The sequence below is a fragment of the Mobula birostris genome, chromosome 11 (genome assembly GCF_030028105.1).
Source record: "Mobula birostris isolate sMobBir1 chromosome 11, sMobBir1.hap1, whole genome shotgun sequence".
In the NCBI taxonomy this organism is placed as follows: domain Eukaryota; kingdom Metazoa; phylum Chordata; class Chondrichthyes; order Myliobatiformes; family Myliobatidae; genus Mobula; species Mobula birostris.
In genome coordinates this window covers 25,110,042-25,132,072 of record NC_092380.1, presented here as the reverse complement: position 1 = coordinate 25,132,072, position 22,031 = coordinate 25,110,042, and the positions used below count along the sequence as shown (strand labels likewise).

The 22,031-nt window shown below is 47.4% G+C and overlaps 1 protein-coding gene across 1 annotated transcript in view; it reads left to right on the top strand.

Moving 5' to 3' along the window:
- LOC140204643 (excitatory amino acid transporter 2-like) overlaps positions 1-22,031 on the top strand; it is a 71,396-nt gene that overhangs the window by 18,682 nt on the left and 30,683 nt on the right. The window contains exons 2-4 of the mRNA XM_072271340.1: positions 8,632-8,761; positions 15,127-15,279; positions 19,133-19,383. Of these exons, the coding sequence (XP_072127441.1) occupies positions 8,641-8,761; positions 15,127-15,279; positions 19,133-19,383 (525 nt within the window). The 5' untranslated portion in view covers positions 8,632-8,640. The remainder of the gene's footprint in view (positions 1-8,631; positions 8,762-15,126; positions 15,280-19,132; positions 19,384-22,031) is intronic.

Below are 22,031 nucleotides of genomic sequence, written 5' to 3'. Positions count from 1 at the left end.
TCCTGAAGTAAATAATTTTAAAGATGTGACCACGACTGCTGTTTGAGAAATATGGCCTCTACTCAGAAAGGTGTCTGATGTAGCAATGATAACCAGGTCATCTGGTCTTGTGTAGAAGTGTTTCTGGACGGGTAAATCTGTTCTGGATCTTGGGGTTAAGATCACTACTCTCTGCCAAGGCAGTGCTGAGTCTATTGTGACTTTAAGGATTGGCAATTAGATGGCAGATGTAGCGTGAAGAATTGGCCATTTGGCCTCTTGGTCCCAAGCTTGCTCCTGGATCATTTGCTGCCACCATCACCATCAAAGGGACAAGAGGGAGAACAGTGGAAGAAGTCAAATATCTCGGCAGTGTCACTCAACCTCAGTCTAGCTAGACAGTGACGCCAGCACCAGGATTTGCAAGGCCAGCCAGAGGCCTGGTTGGCTGTGATCCCTTGTGTAGACCCAGCACAACATCGACCTGCCCACAAAACTAGAGGTGTATGAAGATGTCATCCTCAGCAGTCTTCTGTAAGGATGTGAAACCTGGACCGTATGCAGAAGACACCTCAAAATGCTAGAGGGATTCCATATGCATAGTTTGAGGTCGATTCTTGGCATCCGTTGGCAGGGCCAAGTCACAAACCTAGAGGTCCTTGACAGGGCAGGAACTACAGGTGTTGAGACCATGAATGTGAAAGCACAGCTTTGGTGGACAGGGTGTTTCATAAGTATGAAGGATTCCCGAATCTCTAAGCAGCTACTATATGGTGAGCTTGTGCTGAGCAAGAGGAATCAAGGTAAGAGGTTCAAAGGCATCATGAAGGCTAACATTGCACGCCCCGGGCTTGTACTAAAATGGCTGGAACAGAGTGCACTGGACCGGAATGGCTGGCGAGCGTTGGTTAGAATCATTCACAGCAACCTGGAGAAGAGATGCCGAGCAGTACTAATCATTGCCAGACAAAGAAGAACAGAAATAGCAGAGGCTAGAGGTCCAGCACTGTTTTCACGTCCTTGTTGTGGACATCTTTATCGCTCACAACTTGGACTCCAGCAGCCACCTACGAACACACAACAGAACTGCATAATCCAACTGTCATCATCCAGTCCGACGGACGACCAATCAATCAACCGAATCTGACCTTGCAGATTCCACTTTTACTGTCAGACCCCTCTGACCAATGATTCCCTTGCAACCAGGATGGAACACAGTGCAGCCGTGAGAACTGTTGCCCCAAAGCTCCAGGGACACAGGTTCGAGCCCCATCTCCGGCGCTGTCTGCATGGTGTTTGGGTATTGTCCCTGTGATTGTGTGGGTTTCCCACATCCCTATATTTGTCGGGTGGTAAGTTAATTGCAGTAGGGTGTTCTTAGCATGTGGGTGAGTGGCAGAATTGGTGTGAATGTGGAGAGAATAAAAGTGTGAGATTAATGTTAGATTTGTTTAAATTATGGTCAGTGCAGGTTGAAGGGTCTGTCTCTGTGCAGCATTCCTCTCTGACTCCAGGATTTCAGTGCTGAATGCATGAATGACTCAAGCCCCACATGGACATGGAACGCTGCCACAAGCCAGCAGCACCCATCAGCAAAGACCCCAACTATCCAGGCCAAGCTCTCTTCCCACTACTACCATTGGGAAGGAGGAACAGGAGCCTTGGGTCCTTCACCACCGGGTTCAAGGCAGTCTGTCACAACTAGGGGTCATTTTCAAAAGAAGAGGAAGAGATTTTTTTTCAGTTAGTGTTTTCTCAGTGTCACCTCATGGGTTATGCAGTGATTGTTTACCTTTTATGTCCAATAGTTTTGTCTTTGGACTAGTTCTGGATTCTAACTTTGTTTTGCAAGTGTCCCATTTGGGATCATGGGGATTGTTAAACTCTCTTTGTATTTAGCACTAGACAATAGACAATAGGTGCAGGAGTAGGCCATCAGCCCTTCGAACCAGCACCACCATTCACTGTGATCATGGCTGATCATTCACAATCAGTACCCTTTTCCTGCCTTCTCCCCATATCCCTTCACTCCGCTATCTTTAAGAGCCCTATCTAACTCTTTCTTGAAATAATCCAGAGAATTGGCCTCCACTGCCTTCTGAGGCAGAGCATTCCACAGATAGCATTTTTATTAAATTTGGGATAGTTTAGGTAGCACAGGATTTTCAACGTCTTACATTGTAGTTGTTGTCTTTGGGGATTATTGCTTCATCTGGACACCTCTGTTGTTTGATTGGCCCTGAATTCCTCTGTGCTCCAGAGTGTATTTCAAAGGGGGAGGGGGCATGCCAACCCCTCTTTGTTTGGTCTTTGCAGTTCATGGTCTGGCAAAACTTGAACTGAGTTATTTTGTGGATCTTCAGGATTCTGTATAGTGTGCTTGAGCTCTTGTTAGTTTTGCTGGTGAATTTTTGTAATAAATCGTTTGCTTTGTTTGAGTTGCTGAAGTCCCTGTGATCCCTGCTCCTGAGTCTTCCAGTGACCCTTACTCAGATATTACCCTACACCCATCAGGCTCCTGAATGGGCATGGATAACTTTAGTTACTGAACTGATTCCACAATCTCCGACTCATTTCCAACTTCTTCCAACTCGTGTTCTCAGTATCATCAATTTGTCTTCTTTTGCACATTGGTTGTTTGTCAATCTTTGTTTATGCAGAGTTTTTCATAAAATTCTATTGTATTTCTCTATTTTCCTGTAAATGCCTGCAAGGGAATGACTCTTAAGGTAACTTATGATGATGTATATGTACTTTGATAATAAATTTACTTTGACAACCCACTGGGGTGGAGGGTTCCAAAGATTCACGACATTCTTTTCCTCATCTCAGTTTTGTAACTGACCACATTATGGTACACACTTGATGGTCAGCATGAACACGTTAGGCCAAAGGACTTGTTTCTATGTTCTATCCTGAGTCCAAACTCCCCACATCAGATGCCTTGTCAAAGCCACGCAAGAGTCTGTTTACCTCAATGGAACAAACACGTGATCTTCCCAGTTTCCACTTGTGACACCATGTTCTTCCCCACACTGACTCTTAAGACAGGCAAATAGCAGGAGGTAAAGAGTGGGAATGGAGGGCCTTCCCTGGTTGGCTGCTGGGTCTTCCACAGGGAGCAGTGTTGGGACCGCTTCTCCCCACAGTGTACGTCAATGATTTGGCTGACAGAATTGGTGGCTTTGTGGCAGAGTTTGCAGATGATATGAAAAGTCTGCGGAAAGACTTGGACAGATTGGGAGAATGGGCAAAGAAGTGACAAATGGAAAATAGTGTCAGAAAGTGTAGAGTTATGCAATTTAGTAGAAAGAATAAAGGCGTAGACTATTTTCTAAACAGGGAAAAAAATTCAAAAATCAGAGGTGCAAAGGGAATTGGGAGACCTTGTGCAGGGTTCCCTAAAGGTTAACTTGTAGGTTGAGTCGGTGGTAAGGAAGACAAGTGCATTGTTAGCATTCATTTCAAGAGGTCCAGAATACAAGAGCAAGGATGTACAGCTGAGGCTTTATAAGTCACTGGTCAGAGGACATGCGGAGTATTATGAGTATAGGGCCCCCTTTCTAAGGAAGAATGTGCTGGCATTGGAAACGGCCAGAGATGGTTCACAAGAATGCTTCCAGGAATGAAAGGGTTAACATATGAGGAGTGTTTGATGGCTCTGGGGCTGTACTGCTGGAGTTTAAAAAAATGTAGGCGGATCTCACTAAAACCAATTGAATATTGAAAGGCCCAGATTAGAGTTGGATGTGGAGAGAATGTTTCCTATAGTGGGGGAAGTCTAAGAGCAGAAGACAGCCTCAGAATAGAGGGGTGTCCATTTAGAATCGAGATGAGGAAGAATTTCTTTAGCCAGAGGGTGGTGTCTCTGTGGAATTCATCGCCACAGGTGACTGTGGAGGCCAAGTCGTTGGGTATATTTAAAGCAGAGGTTGATACGCTCTTGATTAGTGAGGGGTGTCAAAGGTTATGGGGTGAAGGCAGGAGAATGGGGTTGAGTGGGATAATAAATCAGCCATGATGGAATGGCAGAGCAGACTCAATGAATTGAATGACTTAATCCTGCTCCTCTGTCTTATAGTGTAAATTTCTGTCTAAATAAAGGAACAAAGGTAATGCAGAACCCAAGGTTTTCCAACCTGGGGTTTTTCCAAGAGGTCCTGATTCCATTCTTCCCACAATAATGTCCAAGGTGCCACATATTTCCAAACTACCTTCTGCACTTGCTTGGTAACCTTGTGCATTTTTGTTCTGCAGGGTCATCTAATACTTAATTGCCAAATGACATTTGAGTGATTCTTGGCATTCTTCCTGAGCAGTGAAACTACTATCCCCCCTTGTTGCATTTTACCTGGTGGACGTTTGACCAGACACTAATCCAGTTTTAGAGCCACAGAGTAACAAAGCATGGATACAGACCCATTGGCCTAAATGGTCCATGCTGACTAATATAACCCATCATCTGGGGTAATCCCAAATCGTCTGGCCCAAAATCCCTCAAGCTATGTGGATTTAAGACTTACTTTTGCTCCTGCTTTTGTATCAGGGGTGTAGGAATGTTACTGTGTGTTAGGCAGGGGTGAGGTAATGTCTTTTACTGTTATATTAGAGGTGGATATGTCACTGAGGATTTCATAAACTGTTGTGGAACGTCATTGTGAATTTAACCTTGGGTGCAGTATTGTCACTAAGTGTTACACTGTAAATAAGGGCAGGTTTGTACCTGCCATCCTGGGTGTGAGCAACTTCACAGAGTTTTATCCTGTGTATGTGGGTATGGGGGGGGGGGTGCGGGGTGTGTGTGTGTGTGTGTGTGTGTGTGTGTGTAATCAGAGTGCGTGATTCTTCTCTGTGGACTTGTCATTAAGCATTGCCCTGTGGGGGGAGGGGCGAAGAAACTGTCACTCTGTGGGGATATTTCACAGAGACTCACTCAGGGATTTCCAATCACAGTCCCAAAATCTGCCTGTTACACCCGGTGACACGGCCTCCGGTGTGTAGCACCCGGTGACACGGCCGTCGGCGTGTAGCACCCGGTGACACGGCCGTCGGCGTGTAGCACCCGGTGAAACGGCCGTCGGCGTGTAGCACCCGGTGACACGGCCTCTGGGGTGTAGCTCCCGGTGACACGGCCTCCGGTCTGTAGCACCCGGTGACACGGCCTCCGGTGTGTGGCACCCGGTGACACGGCCTCCGGTGTATGGCACCCGGTGACACGGCCTCCAGTAAGTAGCACCCAGTTTCACGGCCTCCAGTCTGTAACACCCGGTGACACGGCCTCCGGTGTGTGGCACCCGGTGACACGGCCTCCGGTGTATGGCACCCGGTGACACGGCCTCCAGTAAGTAGCACCCAGTTTCACGGCCTCCAGTCTGTAACACCCGGTGACACGGCCTCCGGTGTGTAGCACCCGGTGACACGGCCGTCGGTGTGCAGCACCCGGTGACATGGCCTCCAGGGTGTAGCACCTGGTGACACGGCCGTCGGCGTGTTACACTGGCACTGAGGGCTTTTCTCAGAGTGTGTGGAGTGTTACCGAGTGCTGTAAATGTTTGCCATTCATTGTTAAACTCTGTGTGCAAGCAACATCACAGAGGGAGGGGTGTTACTCATCTGATACTGAAGCGTGGGAATAACACACTATATAGACAGACTGATGTGGGGACGTTACAGGCCATTGGGGCCCATCTAGCGCATGCCAACCTGATCTTCAACTTCGTCCTATCTAAATGCAGCTAGACTACACCCCACTGAACCCCCTCCCCATCCACATACCTATCCAAGCTTCTTCTAAATGCAACAATTGAACCCGCAACGACCACTGGCAGCCCGTTCCACGTTTGCACGACTCACTGAGTGAAGATGTTTCCCTTCAGATTCCCCTTAAATATTTCACCTTTCACCCTTAAACTATGACTTCTAGTTCAAAGTTCACCCAATCTGAGGAGAAGCCTGCTTATTTTTACCCTATCTAGAGCCCTCATAATTTTGTACACCTCTATAAGATCACCCATCAGGGAATCAAGATGGTCCAGGGAATAAACTCTTGTCATATTCAACTTTTCCCTCTTACTCAGATCCTCAACTCTTGGCAAATTTCTTGTAAATTTTTTCCGTATTCTTTCAAGACTATTGATATTATTCCCGTAGGTAGGTAACCAGAATACTCGAAATTCAACCTCACCAACGTCTTATACAACTTCAACATATCCTGTATGTTGCCCCACACACCTCCTTTGACCTTACCCCCCCCCCCCCGCCCTCATCTTAAATGTACAGAATGCCCTCTGGTATTAGACATTACAAGTCTCAGAACAGGATACTGTCTGTCTACCCTATCTATACCTCTCACAGTTAACCCTCCCTAGTTCCTGCCTATTACTCTCGTAATTTGCCATGCTCCAATTTAATACTCTTCTGCAGGGTCCATATTATCCTTATCTATAGCCATCATAAAACTGAAGGAGTACTGATCACTTTTTCCAAAATATTATCCCATTGAATGGTCAGTCACTTGGCCGGGCCCATTACCCAACTCCAGCTCCAGTATGGCTTCTCCTCTTGTTGGACTATCTACATATTGATTTAAGAAACCCTCTTGGATGCAGCTAACAAACTCTTCCTGTCTAAAACTCTTGCACTAGAGAGGTCCCAGTCTATGTTAAAAAAGTTAAAGCCACCCATTACAATGACCCTGTGATACCCATAAGCATCCCATGTAAACCCCTCACCTGCCAGCAAATCCGTTCCTCAATATTCCAGTGGCTATTGGGCGAGGTCTGTATTCCCAGATCCCTCTGCTCCACCGTACACCTCGATGCCCTACCATTCACTTTGTAAGTCCTACCCTGGTTTGTCCTTCCAAAGTGTCACACCTCACACTTGTCTGTATTAAACTGCAACTGGCAGTTGTCAGCCCATTTTTCCAGCTGGTCCAAATCCATTGCAAGCATTGATAGTCTTCCCCATTGTCCAATATGCCCCTGTTCTTGGTGTCATCTGCAAATTAGTTGAGGTATACTTTGGGGGTATACATTGCTGGGGTATGCCGTGCCTATACTTCATCAGGGTATACTGTGGGTTTACTTTGTCAGGGTATACTGTGGGTTTACTTTGTCAGGGTATACTTTGGGTTTATTTTGTCAGGATGTACTGTGGGGTATACTTTGGGTTTATTTTGTCAGGTAATACTGTGGGGTATTCTTTGTCAGGGTATACTGTGGGTTTACTTTGTGAGGGTATACTGTGGGATATTCTTTGTCAGGGTATACTGTGGGTTTATTTTGTCAAGGTATACTGTGGGGTATTCTTTGTCAGGGTATACTGTGGGATATACTTTGTCATGGTATACTGTGGGTTTACTTTGTCAGGGTATACTTTGGGTTTATTTTGTCAGGATATTCTGTGGGGTATACTTTGTCTGGTTATACTTTGGGTTTATTTTGTCAGGATATACTGTGGGGTATTCTTTGTCAGGGTATACTGTGGGGTTTACTTTGTCAGGGTACACTATGGGACATACTTTGTCAGGGTATACTGTGGGGTATTCTTTGTCAGGGTATACTGTGGGTTTATTTTGTCAGGGTATACTGTGGGTTTACTTTGTCAGGGTATACTGTGGGGTATTCTTTGTCAGGGTATACTGTGGGTTTATTTTGTCAAGGTATACTGTGGGGTATTCTTTGTCAGGGTATACTGTGGGTTTATTTTGTCAGGGTATACTGTGGGTTTACTTTGTCAGGGTATACTGTGGGGTATTCTTTGTCAGGGTTACTGTGGGTTTATTTTGTCAAGGTATACTGTGGGGTATTCTTTGTCAGGGTATACTGTGGGATATACTTTGTCATGGTATACTGTGGGTTTACTTTGTCAGGGTATACTTTGGGTTTATTTTGTCAGGATATACTGTGGGGTATTCTTTGTCAGGGTATACTGTGGGGTTTACTTTGTCAGGATATACTGTGGGACATACTTTGTCAGGGTATACTGTGGGGTATTCTTTGTCAGGGTATACTGTGGGTTTATTTTGTCAGGGTATACTGTGGGGTATTCTTTGTCAGGGTATACTGTGGGATATACTTTGTCAAGGTATACTGTGGGTTTACTTTGTCAGGGTATACTGTGGGTTTATTTTGTCAGGGTATACTGTGGGTTTACTTTGTCAGGGTATACTGTGGGGTATTCTTTGTCAGGGTAAACTGTGGGTTTATTTTGTCAGGGTATACTGTGGGATATACCTTGTCAGGGTATACTGTGGGGTTTACTTTGTCAGGGTATACTGTGGGGTATTCTTTGTCAGGGTATACTGTGGGTTTACTTTGTCAGGGTGTACTGTGGGGTATTCTTTGTCAGGGTATACTGTGGGTTTATTTTGTCAGGGTATACTGTGAGGTTTACTTTGTCAGGGTATACTGTGGGGTTTACTTTGTCAGGGTATACTGTGGGGTATTCTTTCTTAGGGTATGCTATGGGATATACTTTGTTGGTGTATGCTTTGGGAAATATTTTGTCAGGGTATTCTTGGGAGGGGTATATTGTGGATATGCTTTGTGGAACATTACAGTGATTTCATTATTCCAATGTATTGCCTAGATGACTTGTTGCTGCCACTGTGAGAATCCCCACTATGTTGTTGTTTCCCTTTGTGTCCAGTTTGCAGAGATGACCAACCAATCAGATATTCCCATTCCAGACCGTAAACTGAACCTGGCTGAACTGCCCTGTGGCTCCAAATGCTGTAACTGGCTGGAACGCAACTTGCTGCTGCTCCTGACCATCCTCGGTAAGTTTCACAACACTGTCTCAGGGAGTAAAGTAAGGGTCTCATGATGTGTGTGTGTGTGTGTGTGTGTGAGTGTGTGTGTGAGTGTGTGTGTGTGAGAGAGTGTGTGTGTGTGTATACGTGCGTGTGCATGTGTGTGTGTGAGTGTGTGTGTATGTGTGAGTGTGAGTGTGTGTGTGAGAGAGTGTGTGTGAGTGTGAGTGTGTGAGTGTGTGTGTGTGTGTGTAATATACAGCGATTTATTACATATGGAGGGGGGAGAATGCCATCTCACATCCTCCCTACATCACATGGGAGGTGAGTTTACTTGCTATCATGCCCCACAGCTCCCAGTCGCATCTCACTATCAAAGCCACTGATATTCACTTTCTTACTGGGCTACACATGATAATGGTTAGTTCATGGATAGATCTCGGCCTGAGCTCACACCACTATCCTTTTAGTCAGGATCGATCACATCCAATTAAGAGATCAAAGCCTTAACCTCCCTTCCAGAGTCCTTCAGCACCATCAGTGGGATAGTGAAGCATCTTCCTCCTGGGTGGGTCCAGTGCAGAGCATGGGAATTGGGACACCGGTCAACCGGATTGGCTGCAGGTTCACAAAGTGGAAGCTGTTCCGAGCTCTGTCATGGGAAGAGACCATAGCTGGAAACAGTCAGAGGTATTGACACAACTTCCTTGAAATGCACCATCCTCACCGACTCTGGGGAACATCTAGCCCATGACCAGGGTGACAGACAAGGGCAGTGCTGGGAACTTCAAGGCATTGTGTGGGATGTGCAGAACTGATGGAAGATTGGACAGCCCACTCTGCCCCATCTGGAGATTTGTGAGAACCAGATCACCCTGCCCCTGGTTGTGGAACCAGTTCACCCTGCCCTTGGCTTGGGGAACCAGTTCCCCCTGCCCCTGGTTGTGAGAATCAGCTCACCCTGCTCCACCAAAGGAAAGATCTGCTTATCCCACAACTGTCTCATCAGCCTGTAGAACCAGAGTGGAAACCGTTTGTTCTCAACACTGATGACTGCCTAAGAAGGAGCTAATTTCCTAATCAAAGAGGGATAGAGACACCGTGTACTGATCTGACCCCTGAGGCAGAGGAAGGAGGAGTCAATGTACAAATATTTTCCTGAGAAAGGGACTGAGAGACAATGGTCAGTGTACACATAATTCCCTTATCCCTGAGGAGGGTCATCATCAAGGACCCCCACCAACCAGCCCTTCTTTTCACTACAACCATCAGGCCGGAGGTACAGGAGCCTTAGGTCCGTCCTCACCAGGTTCAGGAGCCATTAGCTCCCTACAACCACCAGGCTTCTGAACTGGCATGGATAACTTCACTCAGCTCAGTAATTTCACAACCTACAGACTCACTTTCAAGGACTTTACAACTCAGGTTCCCAATATTTATTTTAATTTTATTTAATGTCTTTTTTTGCACATTGGTTGTTTGTTAGTATTTGTTTTTGTATTGTTTTTCATCAATTCTGTTGTATTTCTTTATTTCCTACAAGAAAATCTCAAGTAGTATATGATATCAAAGACTCAAAGCATCATAGAACACTACAGCCCTCCAGCCCATCTGGTCTGTGCCGAACTATTATTCTGCCTAGTCCCATCAACCTGTAGCTGGACCATGCCCTCATACCCTTCCTGTCCTTGTACTTACCCAAACTTCTCTTAAATATTCCAATCAAACCTGCATTCACCACTTCCACTGGCAGCTCGTACCACACCACACTGCCCTCTGAGTGAAGTTCCCCTTGAATATTTCACCTTTCACCCTCTAGTATGTACTTACTTTGACTTTGATTAAGTTTATAGATCGCCTTCTAAGAGATAATGGGCAGAGAGAGACACCGGTCAATGTATAGATATCTTCCTGGGGGGGGCGGGGGAAGAGGAGCACCAGTTTGTGTGTGGGTCACACAGTGAGCTCTCTGCCCAGGGGTGACAGTCACTATACCAGCACCATGCAGGCCTCTCCACATGTTCTACCAGTCTGTTGTCACCAGCACAATCTTCTATGCCGTGTGCTGGGGCAATGGCATCAACACGGGTGAGGCCAACAGGCTCAACAAACTGATTAGAAAGGCTGGCTCTGTTATAGGAGTCAAACTGGACAGACAGGAGGCTGTAGTAGAACAAACAACCCTACAGAAAATCCTGGCAATTCTGGACAATGTTTCTCACCTCTGCATGCCACTTTGGCTGAACAGAGGAGCACTTTTAGTAATAGACTAAGGCATCTGCTCTGCTCCAAAGAGCGCTATATGAGGTCACTCTTACCCTCGGCCATTAGACTCTATAATGGGTCAACCTATAGCCGGGGAAGTGATGACCCCCTCCTGTTAGGCTGTTTGAGGTAACTTCAAATTTTATTTTTTCTTACTTCTCTTCTAATATTTGTATATCTGTGCACTTGTAATGCTACTGTGACACTGTAATTTCCTTTGGGATCAATAAATCTATCTATCTATCTATCTATCTCCCATTTAATGCTAAAGATTATGCGGCAATTTTCAAGATAACTGTAGTTGTTTAAAAGAAGATTAGAGACCTCAACACCAGCATCACATGATCCTCTCTGAATCCGAGCATACACCATTAATTCATGTTCGCCTTGACCTCTTTGATGGTCAACTAATTGCTTCTCGATCAGAAGGGATTTGAATTTCATTAGGCCCTCGATGTTTCTGCGTCAATCCGAGGTAAGTAAGAAATGAAAGAGAGTATAAATCCCTGGAACGGCTGTTATCTTTGCTTTAATCAGCCTCGCGTCGGTATGTGGAGGAAGGAAAAGAGTGCCGCAGAGAGGCCATTCAGTGTCGCAAGCAAACCAACATATGTCCGACAATCCCTCGAGGAACTAATCGCCATCCCACCCAGTGACTAGCTTTCAGAATTGAACGCCATACTTGGGTCTTGGAAAATCTATTCTGAACTTGCGATGTCAGAATATCTTTGGTTGCAACGTTAATGGTATTTGTAGGAACACAGAGGTTAAAGGTCAGAGCCTTTAAGTTCTACTCTAATACCACAGTTAGGCTGATGTTGTCACCCGCTACTGAGGGAGGCCTGCACTCTCAAAAACAAATCCCACGAACTTTGATGATTTAGTTACTGCCACGTTATCGTTGACCTGCATGGCACTCTTTCATTATCGCATTTTTATTTTTTACCTTATTCTATCTCAATGCACTCTGTAATGACTTGCTCTATATGAACAGTATGCAAGACTGTACTCTTGTCATCATCATCATCATCATGTGCCGTGTCGTATGACATCATCATTATGTGTCATGTCACATGACTACGACAGCTGACAGCTCATTTCACCACCCTCTGAGTGAGGAAGTTCCTCCTCATGTACCCCTTAAACATTTCACCTTTCACCCTTAACCCATGACCTCTAGTTCTAGTCCTAGTGGAAAAAGCCTGCTCATATTTACCCTCTCTGTCATCATCATCGTTACGTGTGTGGGCGATCATTGTCTCATGACCATGATTGTTCTGTACAAATATTTCTACAGAAGTTGTTTTCCATTGCCTTCTTCTGGGCAGTGTCTTTACAAGACAGGTGACCCCCCCCCCCCAGCCATTATCAATACTCTTCAGAGATTGTCTGCCTGGCGTCAGTGGTCACATAACCAGGACTTGTGATGTGCACCAGCTGCTCATATGATCATCCACCACCTGCTCCCATGGCTTCACGTGACTCTGATTGGGGGGCTAAGCAGGGGCTACACCTTGCCCAAGGGTGCCCTGCAAGCTAGCGGAGAGAAGGAGCACCTTACACCTCCTTTGGTAGAGACCTATCTCCACCCCGCCACCCATTGTACTCAGTACATGTGACAATAACAAAGCCAAGCCAATACCAACACCATATCTCCAGGAAGACACAGGCCAGGAATGACTCTTCACCCTTCTCCTCCTATAAACTATTAAACATATAAAATGGGTCTTACCGCCTCACTGCAAGGCCAAGATGCTTCCCACACTGGCCTGTGACAATGAAGGTTCATGGAGGGTCTCTGGAAAATGTGGTCCACCTCCCACACCTTGGTGGTCGCCTCGGTAAAATGAAGACCTCAAAGAACTTAAAGAAATAAAGACTAGCTTTATTTGTCACATGCACCTTGAAACGCACAGTGAAATGTGCCATTTGCATTAACCGCCAACACAGTCCGAGGTTCGTGCTGGGGGCAGACCGCAGGTGTCAGCACTCTGCCGACACCCACATAGTATTACCCACGACTCACTAATCCTAACCCATACGTCTTTGGCTTGTGGGAGGAAACAGGAGTACCCAGAGGAAACCCACGTGGTCATAAGGAGAACGTACAGACTCCTTACAGACAGCGTCAGGGCTTGTACCTCGATCAGCGGCGCAGTAAAGTTCTATGCTAACCACTGTGCTACAGTACCACGCCTAAGTTGCACAGTTAAAGCTGGTTACACGTACAGAGGTGCAGTGAAAAACATCCACACAGATCTTCAAGCAACACACACAAAAAGTGCTGGTGAACGCAGCAGGCCGGGCAGCATCTATATGTCAGGGTCTCAGCCCGAAACGTCGACTGTACCTCTTCCTATAGATGCTGCCTGCCCTGCTGCGTTCACCAGCATATTTTGTGTGTGTTGCTTGAATTTCCAGCATCTGCAGATTTCCTTGTGTTTTCACACAGATCTTCATACAGTTTTGCATTGAGCTAGTAGAAGGGAAATTCATGCAGAGGGAAGTGTAACAGTTACAGGGAAAGTGTAGTGCCTGTAGACAATAAGGTGCAAGCCTGCATTCTTGTACCCAGCGCCTTGATATGCCCAAAACTTCCTTCACTACCCTGTCTACTCATGACTCCACTTTCACAGAATTATAATCTCCCTGTCTTAATACACTCCATAGCACCCAGCATTCACTGTGTGGACATAATGACAGATGACTTGTTGTGATCTGTCTTTTAGGTGAGATTTAACATCTGTAAGTACAAAGTAACCTTGTTATACAATAAGATTAGATGAGTTGTCCTCAGTTGTCGGAGCAATAATTGACTCTCGATCAGCATTACTCTGGCGGCACCGCAGCGGAAACTAGGAACAGTTTCAAACCCCTGGGAGTCCACATCTTACACAACCTCTCATGGTCCCAGAACACAGTTGAGAAAGCTCAACAACACCTCTACTTTCTGAGGAGGCTGAAGAGAGCTGGTCAAGACTCACAAACCTTCTCTGGCTCCCTCTCTAAAGTTAACTCATGATCTTCAGCAGATGCGCAGTGGAGAGCATCCTAACGTGCTGCAGTAACTGGGCGTTGCTGAAATGGCACTGCGGCAGACAGGAAGGCCTCTCCAAAGAGCAAGCAAGACTGTCCAAAGCATCGCCGGCACCAGCCTACTGCCGTCAGGGACAGGTATACAGAAAGGTGCCGGGAAAAGGCCAGCAAATTCAGAAGAATCCCAGCCGCCCTGCTCATGGACTGTACGTCCCATTCCCATCAGGTCTAGTCCACACAGTGTCCACACCAGGACCACCAGATTCAAATAACAACATTCAGGCCAGTCAAATTTCCACTTAGTAACCCACCGCAACGCGCCCCCCCCCCCCCCCTTATAGGCATCCGTTAGTCTCGTGAGACCATGGATTTGTGCCTTTGGAAGGTTTCCAGGGAGCAGGCCTGGCCAAGGTTGTATGGAAGACCGGCAGTTTCCCATGCTGCAAGTCTCCTCTCTCCACGCCACCGATGTTGTCCAAGGGAAGGGCACTAGGGCCGACACAGCTTGGCACCGGTGTCGTCACAGAGCAACGTGTGGTTAAGTGCCTTGCTCAAGGACACAAACACGCTGCCTCTGCTGAGGCTCGAACTAGCGACCTACAGATCACTAGACCGACACCTTAACCACTTGGCCACTACACTGCCCCCGCCCCACCGCCACTACATACACATCACTTAGCATTACTTTATGTACATACAATCATTCTATGTTTATAACAGTTACTTGTGCATTGTGTTTTATAGGATTACTTTAATACTTACATTTATTGAGTATTTTTCTTGTTTTCTTATTGAGTTCTTTATGCTAAATGGTTTTTTTTTAAGCTGCATTGGATCTGGAGTAGCTATCATTTCGTTCTCCTTTATGCTCGTGCACTGAAGTATGACAATCCTGAATTGTGAATCTTGTTCTCATCACTTTGCTGTGTGTGGGAACAGGCAGACGGAGGGTCTGGGTGCCGTGCTGTGGGTCTGCCGCAGGGTGCCCTGGCATAGTGAAGGGAGCTATATAAATGCAAATCTCTGCTCTTTGTGTGCGTGTGCTCTCTCTGTCTGGGCCTAGTTCCTGGTTTCGATCCTGTGTACTCCAGGTGTGGTGCTGGGCGCCGTGTTCGGATGCCTCCTGCGCATGGTGCCTGACCTGGGCCCCAATGTTCTGCTCCTGCTCTCCTTCCCGGGAGACATCCTCATGAGGATGCTGAAGATGCTTATTCTTCCTCTCATTGTCTCCAGCCTCATCACAGGTGAGTTATTGCCATTCCCGTCTCCCACTTCCTCCCGCTGCATCGCCATTCCCGTTTCCCACTTCCTCCCGCTACATCGCCATTCCCATCTCCAATTTCCTCCCGCTGCATCGCCATTCCCATCTCCCACTCCCTCCTGCTACATCGCCATTCCCGTCTCTCACTTCCTCCTGCTACTCCGCCATTCCCGTCTCCCATTTCCTCCCGCTGCATCGCCATTCCGGTCTCCCACTTCCTCCTGCTACATCGCCATTCCCGTCTCCCACTTCCTCCTGCTACTCCGCCATTCCCGTCTCCCATTTCCTCCCGCTACATCACCATTCCCGTCTCCCATTTCCTCCCGCTACATCGCCATTCCGGTCTCCCACTTCCTCCTGCTACATTGCCATTCCCGTCTCCCACTTCCCCCTGCTCCATCACCATTCCCGTCTCTCACTTCCTCCTGCTACTCCGCCATTCCCGTCTCCTATTTCCTCCTGCTACATCATGATTCCCGTCTCCCACTTCCTCCTGCTCCATCGCCATTCCCGTCTCCCACTTCCTCCTGCTACACCGCCATTCCCGTCTCCCACTTCCTCCTGCTACACCGCCATTCCCGTCTCCCATTTCCTCCCGCTGCATCATCATTCTCGTCTCCCACTTCCTTCTGTTCCATCGCCATTCCTGTCTCCCACTTCCTCCTGCTACATCACCATTCCCATCTCCCATTTCCTCCTGCTACATTGCCATTCCGGTCTCCCACTTCCTCCTGCTGCATCACCATTCCCGTCTCCCATTTCCTCCCGCTGCATCATCATTCTCGTCTCCCACTTCCTCCTGCTCCATCGCCATTCCCGTCTCCCACTTCCTCCAGCTACATCACCATTCCCGTCTCCCACTTCCTCCCGCTACATCGCCATTCCCGTCTCCCACTTTCTCCTGCTACTCCGCCATTCCCGTCTCCTATTTCCTCCTGCTACACCACCATTTGCGTCTCCCATTTCCTCCTGCTACACCGCCATTCCCGTCTCCCACTTCCTCCTGCTACACCGCCATTCCCGTCTCCCACTTCCTCCCGCTACATCACCATTCCCGTCTCCCACTTCCTCCTGCTGCACCGCCATTCCTGTCTCCCACTTCCTCCTGCTGCACCGCCATTCCCGTCTCCCACTTCCTCCCGCTACATCACCATTCCCGTCTCCCACTTCCTCCTGCTGCACTGCCATTCCCGTCTCCCATTTCCTCCTGTTACTCTGCCATTCCCGTCTCCCACTTCCTCCCGCTACATCACCATTCCCGTCTCCCACTTCCTCCCGCTGCATCGCCATTCCCGTCTCCCATTTCCTCCCGCTGCATCATCATTCTCATCTCCCATTTCCTCCTGCTACATCGCCATTCCCGTCTCCCACTTCCTCCTGCTACATCACCATTCCCGTCTCCCACTTCCTCCTGCTACATTGCCATTCTGGTCTCCCACTTCCTCCTGCTACATCGCCATTCCCGTCTCCCACTTCCTCCTGCTCCATCGCCATTCCCGTCTCTCATTTCCTCCTGCTACTCTGCCATTCCCGTCTCCCATTTTCTCCTGTTACTCTGCCATTCCCGTCTCCCACTTCCTCCCGCTACATCACCATTCCCGTCTCCCACTTCCTCCCGCTGCATCGCCATTCCCGTCTCCCATTTCCTCCCGCTACATCACCATTCCCGTCTCCCACTTCCTCCCGCTACATCACCATTCCCGTCTCCCACTTCCTCCCGCTACATCACCATTCCCGTCTCCCACTTCCTCCCGCTACATCGCCATTCCCGTCTCCCACTTCCTCCCGCTACATCACCATTCCCGTCTCCCACTTCCTCCCGCTACATCGCCATTCCCGTCTCCCACTTCCTCCTGCTACACCGCCATTCCCATCTCCCATTTCCTTCCGCTACACCGCCATTCCTGTCTCCCACTTCCTCCCGCTACATCACCATTTCCGTCTCCCACTTCCTCCCGCTACATCATCATTCTCGACTCCCATTTTCTCCCGCTGCATCATCATTCCCGTCTCCCACTTCCTCAGTCCCAATCCCAGAACAGAATGTGGACTTAATGTCAATGAAAACCAACTTTGGGATGGTTTCCAACTGGACATTAATGCAATTAATATTGAATGCCTTGTGACTTTAATGGAAGACGGTGTCATTTGCTCTAAGCACTGAACCTTTTGAACTGATGAAAATAACAGGTTATGAACTATTTACTCAGGAGATGCATACAGACCTATAGAAATGAGGCAAAGTGGCATCAACTTCATGGACCCTATACAGATTACAGAGGAGTAGAATGTTTGCTATTCTGAGGTAAATCAGGGTGGATAAATCCCCAGGGCCTGACATGGTTTTCCCTTGGATTCTACTGGTGGCAAGTGCAGAAATTGTCGGGGCCCTAGTGGTAATCATACTTCGTGACAGGAGATGTACCTGAGGATTGGAGGATAGCCAATGTTGTACTGCTGTTTATAAAAGACTCTAAACATAAACCAGGAAATTATAGGCCAGCAGGTCTGACATCATTTTTAGGAAAGGTATTCTAAGGGATGAGATATATAAGTATTTGTGTAGACATGGACTGTTTAAGGATAGTCAGCATGGCTTCGTGTATGGTAGTCTTGTCTAACCAATCTTATTGAGTTTTTTGAGGGAGTTACCAAGAAAGTTGATGAATGCAAGGCAGTGGATTTAGCAAGGCACTTGACAAGGTCCCGCAGGGGAGGCTAGTCAAAAAGTCAAATTGGATTAGATATTGGCTTTGTGGCAGAAGCCAGAGATTAGTATAGATAGTTGCCTTTCTAACAGGAGATCTGTGACTAGAGCATGCTACTGGGATCGGTTGTTGTTTGTTGTCTATATCAATGATCTGGATGAAAATGTGGTCAACTGGATCAGCAAATTTGTGGATGACACCAAGACTGGGGATGTTATGCATACCGAGCAGGGCTATTATGGCTTGCAGGCGGATCTGCATCAGCTGGAAAAATGGCCTGAAGAATGACAGATGCAGAGAAGTATGAGGGTAGATCTTACCCAGTGACTGTAGGGCATTGAGGAGTTCAGTAGAACAAAGGGATCTGGGAACGCAGGTCCATAATTCTCTGAAAGTGGCATCACAGGTAGATAGGGTCGTAAAGAAAGCTGGCGGCACATTGGCCTTTATAGATCAATGTATAGAGTTCAGGGGATAGAATGGTATGTTGAAATTGTATCAGACGTTGGTGAGGCCTAATTTGGAGTATTGTGTACCAATGTAAACAAGGTTCAAAGAGTACAGAGAAAATTTATAAGGATTTTGCCGGGTCTGGAGGACCTGATTTGTAAGGAAAAATTGAATAAGTTAGGACTTCATTCTTTAGAACGTAGAAGATTGACAGGAGATTTGATAGAGGTATACGAAATTATGAAGAGTATCAATAACATTAATGCAAGCAGAGTTTTTCCTCTGAGGTGGAGTGGGTCTACAACCAGAGGTCATGGTTTAAGAGTGAAAGGTCAAAAGTTTAAGGGAAACGTCTTCACTCAGAGTGTTGTGAGAGTGTGGAATGAGCTGCCAGCATAAGTGGTGCATGCAAGCTCAATTTCAATGTTTAAGAGAAGTTTGGAAAGGTACACGGTTGGTAGGGGTATGGAAGGCTATGGTCCCAGTGCCGGTCGATGTGAGTAGGCAGTTTAAATGGTTTTGGCATCGACTAGATGGGCCAAAGGGCCTGTTTCTGTGCTGTACTTCTCTGTGGCTATATGTGCTTGGAGGAATGGTTGTGCTTGAACTGGCTGCCTCGGGATTCGCCAGTCCCATTGAGGTAGTGCAGCCCTGATTTATGCCCCCTTTCCTCCCCAGGGCTAGCGGGCCTCGATGCCAAATCGAGTGGCCGGATGGGGACGCGGGCCTTGGCCTACTACATGACGACGACGGTTATCGCGGCTGCTCTCGGTGTGATCCTGGTGATCATCATCCATCCTGGTAACCCTAAGCTCAGGACCTCGGTCAACATGAGGTCCAAGAACCCCGATGTGTCGAGCCTGGATGCCTTCATGGATCTCATTCGGAACCTCTTCCCGGAAAACCTCGTGCAAGCGTGTTTCCAGCAGGTGATGGTTAAAATTATGGCCACATTTTATCAACAATAGCGGATCTGAGCATGTAAGATGAAGGATGTTTATTTACATCCCTTTATCTTGATGTCCATTCCTAACATCTCCTGGCCAATGGAGGTTAACATCCCAACTACCTTATTCAGAGTTATTTATTTGTCACGTGCACATCGAGACGTACAGTGAAAAGCGTCATTTCTGTTAACAGCAAACGCAACTTAAGAGTGCAGGGGGCAGCCACAAGTGTCGCCATACACCCTGGTGGCAAAATAGCATGTCTACAATAGTCAGCAGATCAACATAAGCCACAACAACAAAAACGAACATGACAACAACCAAAAAAGATCCTTTACTCTCACCCACTCACACACACACACACACACCGACAAGCCTCCAGTCCTAGGACAGGCTGGGATTCCAACCTACAGTCCCCGGCCCGGACTAGCAGATCCACAGACACGAGGAAAACTGCAGATGCTGGAAATTCAAGCAACACACATAAAAAATCCTGGTGAACGCAGCAGGCCAGGCAGCATCTATAGGGAGAGGTACAGTCGACGTTTTGGGCCGAGACCCTTCGTCAGGATTCACGGGGTTTGGGTCTGCAGCTTCTGGACACACTTTCAGGCCTGTTGCTTGCAGTCATTGTGCCTCAGGGTCACGGATACTGGGCTGACTTCCGGACATGCCACTGGGTCATCGACGCACAGATTTGCCTCCTGCCCACACAGACCTCTGATCCCAGGACTTGCTGTTTTAGGGGTTACCAGTTCTCGCCTATGGGGTGACCAGAGATACCGCTGACTGGAGATTCCTAGTCTACATCTCCGTGCTGGCTCCTGGTCTGACCTTCACTTACTACCCCTGACCTCTAAGTCCCTCATCGCTGTCCCTAAGACCTAACCCCTCCTCTTAATCCTGTGCTGCTGCCAAAGCTATCCCTATGAATATAGAAACAATTAAACCTGTGCCGCAGCCTCGACAGACGTCGCAGCTCGGCACCAAAAGTGAGCCATGGTTGAATGGTGGGGCAGACACGATGGGCTGAATGGCCTAATTCTGCTCCTATGTTTTATGGTTTTATCTTCATCACCTTTACCTTCCTGTGTGCCTCTTTCAGGAATCCTTGAACTCAGTGCACCCTGGAGCTCAAGCATTGCCTCAGTGTCTGTACAGTCAGCCCCCATCTCGTTGAAAAATTTGTGTGCCGGGCTGTCACCATGGCAAAGATACTATGTGGGAGGATTGACTTAACACAGTCATAAGTATAATCGATGTAGAAAGAACGTCCAGTCACCATCAACTAAATGAAACTCCCAAAATCTGCGTTCCATGTATGTGACTTAGAACATAGAACATATAACGCGACTGCACAGTATAGGCCCTTTGGCCCATGATGCTTTGCCAACCTCTTAACCTACTCTAAGATCAATCGACCCCTTCCCTCCTACGTAGCTCTCTATTTTTCTATCAAGCACGTGCCTATATAACAGTCTCTTAAATGTCTCTAATATATCACGTCCACCACCACGCCTCTCAGGGCATTACACGTATCTACCACTCTGTGTAAAGATCTGACCTCTGATATCCCCCTATACTTTCCTCCAGTCACCTTAAAATTTATATAGGCATCTGTTAGTCTCATGAGACCATGGATTTGCGCCTTGGAAGGTTTCCAGGGCGCAGGCCTGGGCAAGGTTGTATGGAAGACCGGCAGTTGCCCATGCTGCAAGTCTCCCCTCTCTACGCCACCGATGTTGTCCAAGGGAAGGGCACAAGGGCTGATACAGTTTGGCACCGGTGTCGTCGCAGAGCAATCTGTGGTTAAATGCCTTGCTCAAGGACACACACACTGCCTCAGCCAAGGCTCGAACTAGCGACCTTCAAATCACTAGACCAACACCTTAACCACTTGGCCACGCACCAACACAATTATGCCTTCTCATATCAGCCATTTCTGCCCTGGGGAAAAAGTCTTTGGCTGCCCACTTGATCTATGCCTCTTATCATCTTGTACACCTCTGTCAAGTCACCTCTCATCCTTCTTCACTCCAAAGAGAAAAGCCCGAGTTCACTCAACCTATCCTCATGACATGCTCTCCTGTCCAGGCAGAATTCTGGTAAATCTCCTCTGCACCCTCTCTAAAGCGTCCACATCCTTTCTATAATGAGGCAACCAGACCTGAACACAATATTTCAACTTTAACTTTGTTAAAAGATCTGTCAGATAAATTATCCTACTTCATATTATTGCAAAATTTCAGTATGTTTTAGACCATAAGACCATAAGATATTGGAGGAGAATTAGGCCATTTATTCCATCGAGTCTGCTTTCACCATTTGATCATGGCTGATCCATTTCCCTCTCAACCCCAGTCTCCTGCTTCTCCCTGACGAAGGGTCTCGGCCCGAAACGTTGACTGTACCTCCTCCTAGAGATGCTGCCTGGTCTGCTGCGTTCACCAGCAACTTTTATGTGTGTTGCTTCTCCCTATAGCCTTTCATATCCTGACCAATCAAGAATCTATCAACATCTGTCTTAAGTACACTCAATGACTTGGCCTCCACAGCCGCCTGTGGCAACAAGCCGCATTGATTCACCACCCTCTGGCTAAAGAAACTCCTCCTCATCTCCATTCTAAATG